Genomic DNA, 16,134 nt, shown 5'->3' with positions numbered 1-16,134 from the left:
TTTTTTTTTAATCAAAAACAAAATATATGTATTAATAGAGAAAAGAGACATGATAAGGATGAGAAATCCTCCCCATGAAGTACAAGTTTGATCAAAAGAACTACGTAAACCTCCACTAACCAAGGAAGGCTATACAAGAGATACAAAAGGCCACATGATCAAAAGAACTAAATAAACCTCCACTAACCCAAGGAGGGCTATACAAAAAGAACAAAAAGCCTATACAAGTAAAAGAATCCTGACCCTATAAACCCAACCCTAAGGTGTACATAATTGAAGCCAACTAAGCTGGATTACACTCAAATGATAGGGTTTAAAAATGTTTGTACAGTAAGGCCAAAAAGAAACATGAAAATGAAGTTGATCCCACATCATCTCTAACGTCTTCCAAATGTCCTCAAAAATTCTAACATTTCTCTCTCTCTCTCCACACAATCCATAAGAGAGAGAGAGAGAGAGAGACGTGATCCTCCAAAGAGTCTTACCTCTAATAGAATTTGCAAAACACTTGAAGGAGATCACCAACATATTGCAAATACTATTAGACTGAACCCACTTCATCCCAGCATGTGAAAAGATTCTATGCCACAATCCCAAAGTAATCGAACAATGCAAGAAGAGATTATCAATCGTCTCTTTGCTCTTCCTACAAAGAATGCAACAATTAGGGTTAAGGGCTTTGGTCCAATACCCAAGAAACCTTTGGACAGGCCTAGGCTTTCCTTCTCAACTGGGCATGATTCTCTCCCTATGCATGCCTTTTTTTCCTTTATAACAATTCCTCACTTCACAAGCCCATTTGAATTTGAAATGATATTTGAGACCAACGAAAATGGGTGGCTATCCTAGCCTTGCCACGTAATCCTCCAAGCCTATGAAGTGCCCTACACCACACCATCTCCCATTGAAGCCAACTCGCTTCTATAGTGAGTTAACTCGGGCTTTCTCCAAACTTCTTCTTCTTCATCTCTGATGACTGTGACTACAACTATAAAAACCCAAGCACCATCTATCACCTCTAATAGCACCGGCAACACCACATTTGGATTCATTTCCACCATCACTTTAATCTTTGATAAATCAATAAGCTTTAAAGTATCACGATCCACTTCTGTCACCTTCCCCCAATTCTTCATTATGAATCATAACTGATTTTCATTCCATAGATGGAATGGGAGACCTCGCAACTCTATCCAACCCCTCCTGAATTTTCCAAGAACTACTGTATTTTCTCTTGGTGACCATTTCCTCAACCTAAAAACTAGTCCTCTCGAAACTAGCCTTCCTTGCACCTAAAGCCAGTTCGCTCTTTCAACTAAATCTACGAAGAAGACACCTTTAAAAGCTGAAAAATGATTTATGGAAATCATTGCCCTTACTCCCATCATTCTCGCAAAAGCGTTACCTATAACACCTCAATCTTGAACCACAACTTGACCTTCACAAATCACAACCCTAGCCCACTTTCCAACTAGTAAGAGAGCTCATTTCCTTAAACCCCAATCTTTATTTTTCACCTTTGCTTCCACCTCTATTCTCATAACTAAATGAAAAGGGCTCTCCGACACAGACAATATCGACTTCCATAAGGCTTCCCATCCTCTACCTTTGACTCCTTCAAGAACAATCAGAGAGGAAGATTTTCTATTTGTGACGAACTTCGAAATTCTAATGTATCTTTCTCTATTATTGAAACAGATTTCCACCAAATGTGTTCTCGATCTACCCCAAGATTCTGACAACTCCACAACCTTCTTCAACTGTTCTAAAATCCATACAATTTCCTCTTCTTCAAAAGTCACCGAGAAAGCATGCCATGGAACCTTCTTCATAACTGAAATCCAAGGACCCACATGGATGCCTTCAAATCTAACCTTGAAGACCTTTTTCTCCACTTCAAAGCGCTCCAAATACACTGCCCTCCCTTCTTACTGTTCTCCGTTGGTCGTGGCCGTCGAGGACACGTTGACTCCGACCACTGGCCAGCCTGATGATTGATGAAGAGTAGAGAGCGATCGCAAGTTGAAAGCCTCTTTTTTATTCTTCTATTATGTATATCATTGGCCACCTTATGGAAATGATTAGAATTGTAATTGCCTTCTTTTATCCATTTAACCTAGATTTTTTGCCTCCAATGAACCTCTTTCTTTAACAATAACTCCTCCAATCCCCCATCCTTATGGCTCTCAATGTAGAAAGTTCAGGAGTCAGATTCCCTTCTTGCTCATTGTTATCAATCCTTACATTGTTTGAAAGAGTATTTTTTTTTTCTCCTTTAAATCTCAAAAGGACACCCTATTCCAATCTTTCAATATAGATTTATCAAAATTTAGTTTCTTCAAGAATTTCTAACTGCCAACCTAACACTCCTGCAACTAATAACTAAATCTTTCCTTGAAATTAAGTTGGAGCAACCACATATTCTCAAACCTAAATGGAGTTGAACTCCACTTAAAAAGGTTGAAATCAAGAAAGACTAGGCTATGATCAGAGGTCCATCTAGGAAGCATTTCTTGGTGGCTTTAAGGGAAACTTTGATCCCACTTGTTTGAGTACAAGAATCTATCCTACCTCTTGTATATTTGACCAAGTAAAAGATGCATTTCTAATAAGGGGATCAATTGACTCACTTTCTCTTATGAACTAATAAAAATCCTCATGCTAAGGGTTAACCTAGAGGCACCCATTTCCTCCAAGATTCTTCTTATGACATTGAAGTCCCCTCCTACACACCAAATCGTGAAAGTTAGACCAAAAAGGTCTTGAAGCTCCAATCAAAAATCCTTCCTCATGTTAAAATTGTTAGGACCATAAACTGATGTCAACTAGAAGGTTCCCTCTTTATCTTAACTCAACTTAAGAGTTACCGAAAAAGACCTTAAAACCATCTCTGAACACTTGAACTTATTTTGAGTCCCATATTATCACAATTCCTTTATGCCCCACAAGCTAGAAGAACAACTCAATCCTTATTTCTACCTTTCCACACATCGCCTACTAACCTCCTATCACAAGTCTCCCTCTGTCTTTCCTAAAGCATCATAATGTCTGGGTTTTCAAAGTTAAGGAAATCCTTCATAATCCTTTTCCTTTTGGAACCCAACCCTCTAATATTCCAACTAATGATCTTCATGTGAACACTTAAGAGTCTTTCAAACTACCAAATCAAACCTAAAAATCCACAAGAACTCCATGTGAAGGTCTATACTTCATTCTAAAATAAACCTTAACTGATGGTTGTGCGTTGGGAGGACTTTCTCACTACCTTTGACTAGCTTGCTTTTCATAGTTTCCAAAACCAACTTGTCATTGGCCATTTTACTATGTGTGATTTTTCCAACAAGGATGAGGTTGGTTCTAAGGTGCTCACCAAGGTTGCGAAGTGGCGACTTGAGAAAAGAAAAACCTTTAAGTTTTTAGTTATTGATATCTCTAAGGTACTCCACAACTTTGAAAGTGGGGCCGCCAACATTAAGCACAAATGTTACAATAGGTTCATTCATTGGAGTTATAGCCAAGGAATCTAGACTTTGACCCCAAGTTCAATAAGTTAAACTAAGATTGATCAAGATGAAATGCGGCAACAACTAAGAATTGACCCTCATTAAAGGTTTCAAGATTAGAAGGAAATACTTGACTTCGCAAACCAGAAAGCGAGAATCCATCTCCTCCTTCAGTCTCTTCAGTGTTTTCTTGGGTTATTTCTAAGATAGGACAATGTCCACCCTGGTTGAAGTCAATCAATCCTCAACCCTTTACATGAATTGCTTCATTCAATGGATCCATTTCAACACTAAAATTCAAAAAGGGATACATGCTAAAATCCACAACATCACCGACCACTATAGACCCTCACTCCCTTAAAACCTTATGGAAGTTTGAAGCATGTTTTCTTTCATTGGACAAACCTTTATCAAGTGGGGGCAAACTACTTGCACGAAGCCACATGTTATCTAAGGTTGCCCTTCATGTGGGCAACTCTTATGACCTACGATGGGTTGGTTCTCCACAGAAGTGGAGACTACGCCTTGGAGTTTTAGGGAAAAAGTGTCTGATGGGTCTTTCTTAAGAAGTAGGTTTGGGCTCCTTTTTCCGTTTAGACTAGGTTGCCTCTTGTAAGAACTAAGGGCCTTTAATCTTCTCCTCTTTTTGGGCTTCCTCCACAATGGACCTTAACAAAAGAAAGGGGCCTAGATCTATCAGCTAAGGAATCTTTAAGACTTGGTGGGCTTTCCACTTCTAAGCCTCTCTTCTTTGTTACCAAGTCTTTCCTCCTCCTTAAGGCTTTGTTTAGCTCTAGGTTTGAATATGAAAATGAAGAACAATAAGATGGAATAAAATTGTTTCCCATATTCTCTTTGGTTCTATCACTTGTCCCTAACTTGAATTTTTCCTAGAAAAAACACCCTACTCATCAAATCAAATTCACCACTGCTACGAGTTGACTCATCCCTCTCATGTCTACTTTCTTCTTCTACTTTGAAGACCTAAATTGAGACCATGAAACTCCAGACATCATCTTTCACCTCCATAAGTGTTGGCAGCACCACATTTGGGTTCATCTTCACTTTCATTTTAACCTTTGATAAATCAACAAGCTTCAAAGGGCAATGATCTACCTATATCAACCTCCCTTAAGCCTTCATTATGTGTTGTAAATGGTTTTCGTTCCATAGATGAAATGGAAGGCCTCTTAGTTCTATCTATCCCCGCCTGAATTTTCCAAGCACCATTGTACTTTCTCTAGGCAACCATCTCAGGAAAATATCATGTTCCTCCTTTATTGACAACCTCCCATGCTCTTGAAGCCACAAAGCTCTTTCAGTGGAGTCCACAAAGAATAACCCTTTATATGTCAAGAATGGATTTATAGACATTAGTCCCTCAAACCCAACTGTCTAGCAATAGCCTTTCAAGCAACATCCTAATCTTGAATTCTTGACTTTCACAAATCACAACTCTAGCCCACTTATCAACTGGAACTAAAGATCCTCTTTTTAGACCCTCCTTTTTGACAACTCTTGCGTAAGAGTGTTTCACTCCTCAAAAACCATCACCCACTAGTTCCTCTGTATTCGCCTCATCTGATTGTCATACTACAATAGCACCAAAAGGAGATTCAACATTGAGGATATTGTCTTCCTTAGGGTTTCCCATCCTTTGCTTTTATCATCCTCAGGAATAACCAATGTTCTAGTTATTCTATTTGTAATAAACTCTGTGATTTCAATGAACCTACCTGAATTGTTAAAACAAATCTCCAAAAGATGTGTACTTGTTTTTCCCTTATAGTTCCAAATGAAACCCAAAGAACCCTCCAACTCCAATGCCCTCTTTAGTTGCTCTATTAGCCAAGTGATCTCATTTCTTCCTAAGGCCATCGAGAAAGCAATACCTCAATACCTTTTCACAACAAAAATCCATTCCCCTCCTTGGAAGCCTTCAAACCTCAAAGATCTTCTTTTCAACTTCAAGCAATTTCCCTGTCATCGCTATATCAATGGCAATGTCTCCAATTGTTGAAAAAGACCTACATTCATCAAACAAGCACGTTACATCTCCCAATGCATTCTACATAGACTAGTTTTGGATCACACCTTGATTTTATCGAATGGTGGTAATTTATGAAAAGGAAAATGTATGTTCAAACTTGAAGTCATGTTGTTAGTTCTTTTAATTAAATTCATTTTTGGCTTTAGGAACTAAGGACAGTGATCAGTTAAGGATTTGAGTCAAATCTAAAACTTAGTTCTCAAATTGAATTTTCAAATAGATTTCAAAACAATTAAACCTTGAGCAAAGAACTATAATTGGAAAAAACCATTAGATCATTTGGAATTATCTTCCTCATTGTTGTGATAATCTTAATCAAAGACAATGCAAAACCACTAAGATCAAATCTAAGCTTCTAATAGGACTCTTCTTCTAGCAAAATTAATCCAACTCTTTAGAGTTTTGATTCTCAAATTATTAGCCCTAATTCATCTAAGAATCTAGTCAAGAAGTTGCTCATAGATAATCTAGGTGAAAATTACTGAATATCATCGCAAGAACAATCACTCAATGAATCTAAGAAGGATCACTTATGCCTAATCCAGAGAGATTCTCAAAAAATTCTCGTTTAAAGTAATAAAAAATTCAAGAACCTGAAAATAAGAATCAACTTTCACTTTAGAAAAATGCACTTTCAATTGTGATCTTCACCCAAAAACACTCCTCCACCAAATGAAATGGAGTTTAGCTATTATATATGGACAATTTAGCCTTCATTCTCCTTGTTTGGTAGCCTAGAAAATGGTGGAAACTAGAGAGAGAATGAACAAAAAATTAAAATTCAAAAACTGATCTCTTAATTTTTAGAAAGCGAGTGTTGCACCAATAAGGTATGTTGCTCTTATTAGTAATTATGCATAGTAAATGTATATACTCATTTGTGTTTCTTAAAACTTTTTAATATATTTATGCAAAAAATGAAATTTAAAACAAAATTTTAGTAAATAAATTAATTTTAATTATTTTATTTTCAAATTTCATTTAAAAAATTGTTAGGAATACAAAAATCATCATGATAATCTTCTTAATGAGATTTTTTATATCTTTTGTATAGTAACTAAATACATAAGAAATAAAAATTTGTAAATGAAATTATAAACATTTGTAAATAAAAAAAAAATTATACATCTATCATCATTTCTTTTATATCATTGAATATATACAAACTAGATATTCATTTTACTATTAAATGTGTTTTCATGTTTCATATGTTATTGTCGAATGTCACAAATTTGGTCATATATACGTTATTTTTTTTCAATAAAACCACTTCAATATTTGTATTATTGCTTGATTCATCATTTCATAGAGTTTTTTTCCAATATTTTATGAGATTTTATCAATTTTCATTCCACCAAATTTTTTTTTTTCAAGTTTTCATTTGATATTTCTATAAAATCCAACCATCAATATTTCTGCATTTTCAAATATTTTAATTCATAGTCATAACTGCTTTCAAATTCAAGATCATTCACTCATTTGTACTCTCTCATCATAGTTTTCCAAAATCCCATGCTACAAGTGTGCATAATCTAAAAAAAGAACATAAAGTTTGTAATCTTATAATTAAATCATTGGTATAAAATGGAAGACCCCAAAAAAAATGGCATCATCCTTTATTTTTACACTATACCTTTAAAAAATACTCTTCTATCAATATGGATACTATCCACCCAAACCACACTAGCTTTAAAGAGTTGTGGACCTCCATAATAATCCAAAAGCAAAAAAGAAATTTATCGTATCAGCTATTGCTAACATTGTATAATGGGATTCATAAAACAAAAAATAAAAATAAAAGCATAACATAAGAAAATGACAACAATTCAAAGAACCTCCATGGTATTTGCAGATAAAAAATCAACTAGATATCAAGCAACAAAGAAGATAAAAGCTACATAAGCAAAACAATACCGTAATTGCAGCCAATGGTGAGCCATCAAAAGCTGAAAGAACGATCTCACTGTTCAAAAAAGCTTCATATAGTTGTCGCTACAACAAACCAATAGTAAACAAGAAGATTAGTATAAGTATACAACCAAAACCTACCATCGAAAATGAATGAAATGTACATTAAATCCAAGAATTACACCTGGCAACTTGTCAATCTTAGCCACACGATAATCTCATTCTTTTTAGAAAGTTTGGCAGTTTCTGAGGCATCATCTTCATGAAATACCTCATTCTTTAAGCGACGCAAGAAATAAGGTTGAATACGTTCTCTAAGCTCCTGGTCAAAGAATAAAAGACAAAAAGAAAAAAAGATTGAAATCATTTATGCTTCAAATTTCCTAGCATGATGCAAACCTACCAATTAAAAAAAGAATAAAAAAGATTCAAACACAAAGATATGAAGAGTGCAAATATTGATAACTTTCACTATTTGGAAATTTCACTAAATGTTACGTTGTTAATACTAGGTATCTAGCTTTTGATAAAATAATGCATCATATATAATTTTTCTTCCCCACCTAGAATGAGATTGACCATAACTCAACATGATTATGCAAATTATAAATCATTGTTGACACATAACACAAGACATACAAACCAGCTAAGCACAGGCACAAATGAACACATCAAGATAAATTTGCGATATTTCATCAATTCATTATGCTTGTGATGGAATGCCCATGCCACTAAGCCAAATAGTCTTTAATATTACATTTTCGCATAAAACATATATATACATATTATAAATATCTTTATATATTATACCATAAATTAGTTAAAATAAAAATATTTTAAATAATTTAATTTAATTATTTTATTATTTCTTTTGTGTAATAATTAAACATATGTCAAATATAAATTTGTAAATAAAATTTTCAATATGTTTAAATAAAAAATATTTATGTATGTCATCATTTCTTTTATATTCTTTAATATATTCAAACTAAATATATTATCATTTTAATATTAATATGTTTTCAAATTCATTATATTATTGACTAATGTTACAAATTCATTATACATACATCAAATTTCTCATTAAAACAACTTCAATACATGTATTATTGTTTCTTTTATCATTTTTTTTTTCCCAACATCCACGAGTTCTAATCAATTTCCGTCCCACCAATATTTTTTGTCAAAATTTCCATCGATATTTCCCGATATATCCATAAAATTCAATTACTGATATATATTTATAAAAACTGATATTTTCATCTTTGAGCTCAAGACAGGTGGTGATGAATGTTGGTTTTACCAATTTTTTTTTTTTTTTTTAATTTTCCCAAGATCTATGAGTTCTAATCAATTTCCATCCCACCAATATTTTATGTCAAAATTTTCATCAATATTTCCCGATATATCAATAAAATTCAATCACTAATATTTATATATATATATATATATATATATATATATATATATATAAACCGATATTTTCATCTTTAAGCTCAAGACAAGTGGTGATGAATGTCGGTCTTAGTAAACACAATTGCATGAATTAGAGTAATGGCTACAAGAAAGAAATCAAAAGGACATGGTAACTCACCAAGGATGGATTTAAACTAGTAAGCCATTGGTTTTAGTAATTGGTTTTGTAATGAATTGCTAGAATGCCAATTTAATGGTTACCAATATTAAGGTTTTAGCATAATGTCAAAAAATATATTAATATGAATTAGATCACAAGTCAACCCTAGACATACTGTTTTTTCTCATTTTAACCTTTTCATTCTCACTTTCTCTTCCTTCTCTATTCTCAATACATTAACATAGTATCAATGCAAATTAATATAAGGCGTCATTTGGGATAGCATTTAGTTTTGTTTTAGCTACAAGGTAATACACAAACCAAACTAGAACTTCTATTTGCTTCCATATTAATGTATCTTTTAATTCATAAACTCTTTTAACAAAATTATCCAAACAAGTATAGAAACTCTTATTAAGATTAAGAAAATGTTTTTGGCTTCTTAAATGCTAATCTGAACAAACCTAAATCTCAACTCCACTCCATTTCCTTTTTTTCCTTTTTCTTGTTTCTCTTCTATTTCTTTTCCTCTCCTAAATTTTTTTCACTTTTACTGAGCATTATTAGGAATTAGGTGAGTTATATGAAACCAATGTTTTAAAAGGCTACTAAGGCAAGCTATGCAAATTAGCCTTGAGGCTATAGCCTCAATAGAGTGTAATCGATGCTTAAGTCTCACCTGATTAAGGCTTATAGCTTGTGGTTGTAACCTTGGGACTATTAATGCTTAATGTCACGAACTTAGTCGTTTACTAAGCTCGTGCGGCACTTAGACAAGTCAAGACGCTTGATCTTGCTAAGTCAGCCTTACTCCCAATGCTTAGCTTGCTAGGCTAAGACGCTCGCCACTCGGAAGTTGTAGAAGGCGTAGTAGGCAACTCTTAAAGAATAGAAGTTCTTATTACTCAAGGAAGCTTTTACAAGTGCTTTGAGGACTCACTTGCTTGGTTGGTTAGGTTCTTGGGTGGTGTCTTGGCCAAATGAGGCCCTCACCTATTTATAGGCACCAATGGAACTCTCTGGAACCTTGAAGAGTTCCTTACAAATCAAGAAGATTCTAGAATACCCTACACAATTCTATGAACAACCCTATGTACAAGAGATCTCTAGAATTCTCTAAAAAGCCTTAGACTCCTCTCATGCCTTCCACCATAGTGTAGAGATGTGTAGACATCTCCAGGCATCTCTAGAACCTTCCACTCTTCCCTCCAATGCCTTAGTGTGGATGGCTCTAAGAGTCTCCAAAAGCTTCTTGGGCTCTATATAAACCCATGAGGAGGCTCAGTTGAAGCATCCTGTGACATTAAGCCTCAAATATTCAAAAGATTTTAATGGGTTTACTGCCTTCATCAACTTTTTATATACATTTGTTAAGGGGTTTGAGCCTCAATATTTATTGGTTGTAGTAACTAGTGCTTTTAAGGAGTTTTGGTATATATTTATAAGTTTTGTCCTGCGTCCAAGATTAACGTTAAACCTTTTAAAAAATAAGTGTTTAGTTGACTACCAATTAATCCTTTAATTGAAAATGAAAGGAAGAGATTGAGAAGAAAAAATAAAAGAATTGTTGGCCACTATAGTGACCGAGCTTATATATAATCATTATTTCATTATTAATGGACAAAAGAAGAAAGATCATTGTAATTAATGGATAAAGAAGAAAAATGGATTGATATTAACACTGATGGAGAGGATAATAGAGCAATTAGATATAATTATGATTCATTAGAGGATCTTACTAATGATAATGATGGAGTGATGGGAGTTTTGAAGATTATTTGATAAATGCATGAGAGTTGGATTTTAGAAGAGACCAAAAAAACACTAAATTAGAAGTTACTAAAAACGACATACAATTAATTTGATTATTATACATTATATGGTTTTCTTATTATTTAATTTTCATGTGATTTCATTAGTATTTTTCTAATTTTTAAGATCGTTTTCTTTTTATTATTATTAAAGTTGAGACTTACATCTTGTTCCACCTCGAGGCTTATGCTTCGCCTCATTTGGGCAAGACGACCTTTAGCCTTATAAAACATTGTATCAAACTCTAGAAGATGTCATACTTATAAATTGTTGACATCATCCTTGACTATGGCTAACACTATATTGTATAGACAAGAAAAGCAACTTCCAAAGCCCTACTCCATCATTTAACTAGGTTCAAAAAGGGCATACTTTGAAGGAATTTGAAACGATTACAAGATTCAAGGAGACCAATATAAAGAAAGCATGATGCTTCTTTTCAGCATTTGTTTATAGATTATGGTGTTAGAAAACTTAGTGCTAAAGGGGTTGATTTTATATCAATTAAATCCATCAAATGTGGAGGATAGAGTGGATCCTAAAAAGGCTTTTAACGAGGAGAACAAAAAAAATTGCATTTGTCCTTGTAAATCATTTCATGATATATGTTGTCATAAAATTGTGAAAAAAGCAAAATGCAAACACATGGATTATATGTTGGCAATTCCATGACTATTTACATTGTAAGCATTAGCTTACAATTTGAGCAATTTAAGGTAAGATCAATTACAATGATATTCTCATATTCGCATTCAAGTTCGGTGAAGGTCAGTTAAAGATCAAGATCATTTTAATAATTGATATCATGAATGTTTGAGGTGATTTTGTTTTCAATTTTACACGAGATTGGAATGCTACAATATACAATCTTCAAAGAGACCTCGAGTAAGCATTATAGGATCACTAAAGAATGCATGGATGTTAGGTGTACTTTAATTAAAACTAGAGGATGAAGAGTAATTCAAAAGATAGCAAGAAAAGGTATTAAACCACCTTATAGTTCAAATAATCTAGCTCCCAATGCTTTAGAAGCAAAAGGTCAAGATTTAAAGCATGAACTAATTAGTCTACTATTCGAAAGATGTTAAAGTGCATGATATACACTATAAGCTCAAATCCTACAAGTTTAAGTTTTTAGGTAAATTGGTTGTCTAGAATGATATCTAAGTCTCATTTGGTGGTTGGTCATGTATCAAACCTTACCATATGTTTATTTCCTCAATTTATTAAATCCAAAAGACACTTTTATTTCCTCAATTTATTAAACCTTATGTGTAAGCCCAAAGGAGGCTACATGTGAGGAAGTGGGTTAGAATACATGATATACATTGTGGGCCCAAATCCTACAAACTTAAGCTTTTAGGAAAATTGGTTGACTAACAAAAGAAAATGAAAGTAATTTAGGCCTAGAAAACCATTTATGAGGCTTATGATACTCAAATTCTTCAATTTCATCCAACGTACGTGTGCCAGACAAGATATGACCTGGATGTGGGTATGGGATCCTTGTTAAACACTCTTATTTTACTTTGGGTGTGGCTGTTTGATTTTTTTATTGATATCCTTTTATTCTTTCAACTCTCTTAGCAACAATTACATTAAAGAAAAAGAAGAGTTAGTTAAAAATGAATTTTTATAAGAATGTTTAGGTAAGATGATAGAAGTTCAGATAAAAATTATAAGCATATTACCCATATAGATTATTAGAACAAAACAAAACAAACATTTGATAGGTGGATAGGAAAGATGAACCGATTGAAAGGGAAATAAAAAAGAGAGGAAGCAAACAAACAAAACCTAACCTAACTAAACCAAAACACCATAAAGAAATTGACACAAAGTCAAGTGGTGGAGCTCCCAAAACTAAAAGTATAAATTGGGCCATTAAAGAGACAAATCAAAGCAAACTAAGGTTCCTTTTAAAATTCTAATAAATATTAGAACTTTAATATTATATACGAATATTCCTAGAGAATCCTAGTGGATAACACCCTACTAAGATGTTACTTTTGATTAAACATAGATCATCTCGATTTTAAAAAGGCATACTCCTTACAATGCTTTACTTTCACAAACCTTTATTTAAGTTGCCTCCTCTTATTTAAGGATGTGATTGTTTTCCGCAAAATTCCATACTATACATTTCAAACCAAATCCTTAAGCCATTTAGCTCTTTTTTTTCTTTTTTCATTTTCTTCTTTTCTTTTTTTCTTCTTCTTCTTTTTTTTTTTTTTTTTTTTTTTTTTTTTATGCATTATTCTTGAAAACAAAAGGGTCAAAAATTTTGGGATCCTCCACAATGTTGCTATTTTATGAGTTCTATTTCATTTTCTTTAAAAGAGCATCATTCTTTTCTTCTCAAGGTCACTCATTAGATGTTAACATCATAATGAAAAAAAGTTCTATGCTAGCTTCGCAATCACTTATACAATGCTCGTCCTTGTTAATTCGTTAAATATTTCCACTATTTGTTCAATAACATCAACATTGGAACCACTTTAAGTATATCAAAGGAGACCTCAAGATATCTTTCACATAAGTTGTATTAGTGCTTCATCAATCATCCACTTGTAATTCTTCATTAAAGCATTAAACCATATGCTCAACATCCTCTTTTTCTCTTGTCATTACCATTTGTTTAGTATTTCCATTCTTCAGCTTTTGTCTTATCATGAGTTTGGGAAATGCAATGGATAAGGAAATTACCACATGGCACAGGAATGCTACCTAGAATTAAACCATATACATCTAGGAAAATAGGTTAGGTGTCATTAGGTGCATGCAACTATGTCATTCTAATGGCATAATTGAGAGGTTGAAAGCTCATCTGACAATAGAAGTGTACTTTCAAACATTTGGTGTCGACAATTTTGAAACCTTTTCTCCATGGCTACCCTAAATTCTATTAGCCCCTACTACCTATTATGGTAATTACTGGTTGCTTTATGTTTGTTGTATTATGAGCAAAACAAAAACATGAATATGGAGCATCCTCTAAGATATGTTGCTCAAGTTTGATTAAGTGATTGACTGAAAAAGAACTACAATAACCACATATGCTAAAAAATATGCTTATTTCTCATAGAATCTTTACTATTGCATTTCAACTAACTAAAAAAGAAAATAGAAAGACTCAAAAGTATGAACAATATAAACGATATATCCAAAGAGAAATAAAAGGAAAAAATAAACTTCTAAATCACAAAACATAGAGCACATTTAAATGTACAAGAAAGCATTACCTTTGCAACTCTTGAACTAATATGTTTTTCCCTATCAGAAGCATTTTTGTCATTTCCACGAAGAATGGGAGACTCATATTTGACCTTAAACCTAGGAAAAAAAAAAATTCCAAAGCTTTATCTCCCAAGAAGCACAAAATTGAGAAAAAAAACCAATAAAAGCAAGATAATTATAAATATAATTACCAATTCTTGTCACCCAAAAGCTCGGGGCAACAAAAGCTAAATAACGCCCATAATTCCTATGTTATAATAACCACAACCAAAAATAAGTATACAACATTAGATATGTAAAGTAATCTTCTTATGCTCTAACATCATAGAATGTATTACTAAACTGAAGTGCAAAAAAAAATGTATATGTACACACTATAACTAGTGAAGACATTACCTTAAGATTGTTTTGTATTGGTGTGCCACTAACAACAATACGATGAGCACAAGGTATTTCCATCAAACTTTTAGCCCTTTGTGTACTGGGATTCTTTATGAGATGTCCCTACAAATAAAAATAGATAAATGGATTAAAAAGTAAATATTTACAAAATAAAGTTTCCCTTATGTACAAGTAAAGCAAGATTTTGTATAAAATGAAAATGTGCAAAATAGAATAGAAACTAAAACTTATTAAATGTTGTCCATTTAAGCAATTTAGTACATTTATTTATATGAAAAAAGCAAGCATGAATAAGATGGTGTAATGATGACAACACAAAATAACTAAAGCTCATTGCTTGCACTGCTATTTCGATTTCTTGTTTGTAAAACATACGTGTATATATATATATACACACACATACCTATGTATACGTGTCTATATACATACATGCATATACTTAAATTGCAAGAAAAAAGGAAAGCATTTGGTACGCTCATTTGGATACACTTCTTATTTTTTGTTTTTAAAAACAAAAAATGATAGGAACTTTAATATAAAATATAACACTCTTTGAGTCTTACCATAAAAAGATAATGAATTTTAAAAGCTGTTTTTTTTCAACATAATTTTTCAAGAAGCATAAAATAGAGAAAAAAAAAAAACCATGGAAGAATAGGTTTTGTACCATTTGGTTTGATCTATCTTTCTTACAATTCATTGATAAAGAATTGAAAATGCATGTGAAGAATGAGGAATCCTTCCCAAGTATACAAAAATCTGGTCAAACAGAGCAAGTAGATAAATTTTCCAAAATACAAAACAAGGCCTATACCTTAACATATTGTCATGGGAAATATACATTGGAAGCTAGTCTACTCTTTATAAACTAAAGCTTTGCTCCAACAAAAAGGTGGATGAAAATAGACAACCGAGAGAGGAAAGAGTGGTTTTTAAGATTGATTTTGGAAAGGCTTATGATCATACGGACTAGGATTTTTTTTATCAAGCTCTAGAAAGGAAAGGGTTTAGTACTAGGTGGTGAATGTGAATAAGTTGATGAGAGGATGCCTATCTTCAATAAATTTTGTAGTCTTAGTGAATGGTAGTGTCAAAGGATAAATTAAAACAAAGAAAGGTCTTAGACAAGGAAATCCTCTATCCACTTTTTCTCTTCATTATTATAGTTGATATCTTAAGTAGGTTGATGTTGAAAGCAAAGGAGAGTAGTCTTTTAGAAGGGCTCCTAGTAGAGAGAAGCACAACTAAGGTGCCACACTTGCGGTTTGCAAATGACACCATCTTCTTTTCAAAGGCCAACATGGAAGATTTACAAAACCTTAAGCTAATTTTGAAGGTTTTTGGGAGCATTTCAAGACTACACACATTGCAAAAGCTTCTAATAGACCAAAGCAATGATTACTTGAAGTTCAGAGTGTTAGACATCTAATGATGTTAAAGAGGAATTAGTACTTCAACTTAATCATCAGTTTACACTTTCGGAAAAAAGGAAGGCAAATAATATTTTACTAAGCATAACTTCAATGTAAACCTAAGGGAGGGTTGTTTGTTTAGCCGAACTAAAAAATTACAATACTAAACACTAGAAGACTTAGACATTAACGAGATAAAAGTTGTATCAAACTTGTCTTAGGCAAGTAGTTATA

General features: G+C 32.9%; 1 protein-coding gene across 2 annotated transcripts in view; it reads right to left on the bottom strand.

Annotated features, from left to right (window-relative positions):
* LOC117913072 (protein CHROMATIN REMODELING 24) overlaps positions 1–16,134 on the bottom strand; it is a 37,516-nt gene that overhangs the window by 12,905 nt on the left and 8,477 nt on the right. For both annotated transcript variants that reach the window (XM_034827977.1, XM_034827976.1), the window contains exons 6-10: positions 14,483–14,590; positions 14,278–14,333; positions 14,092–14,182; positions 7,646–7,783; positions 7,468–7,545 (exon numbers count right to left, since the gene is read on the bottom strand). In XM_034827977.1, the coding sequence (XP_034683868.1) occupies positions 7,468–7,545; positions 7,646–7,783; positions 14,092–14,182; positions 14,278–14,333; positions 14,483–14,590 (471 nt within the window). The remainder of the gene's footprint in view (positions 1–7,467; positions 7,546–7,645; positions 7,784–14,091; positions 14,183–14,277; positions 14,334–14,482; positions 14,591–16,134) is intronic.

This window comes from Vitis riparia, chromosome 4 (genome assembly GCF_004353265.1).
Source record: "Vitis riparia cultivar Riparia Gloire de Montpellier isolate 1030 chromosome 4, EGFV_Vit.rip_1.0, whole genome shotgun sequence".
Taxonomy (NCBI): Eukaryota; Viridiplantae; Streptophyta; class Magnoliopsida; order Vitales; family Vitaceae; genus Vitis; species Vitis riparia.
Note: the sequence above shows the minus strand (reverse complement) of the source record. Positions and strands in the feature narration are given on the sequence as shown.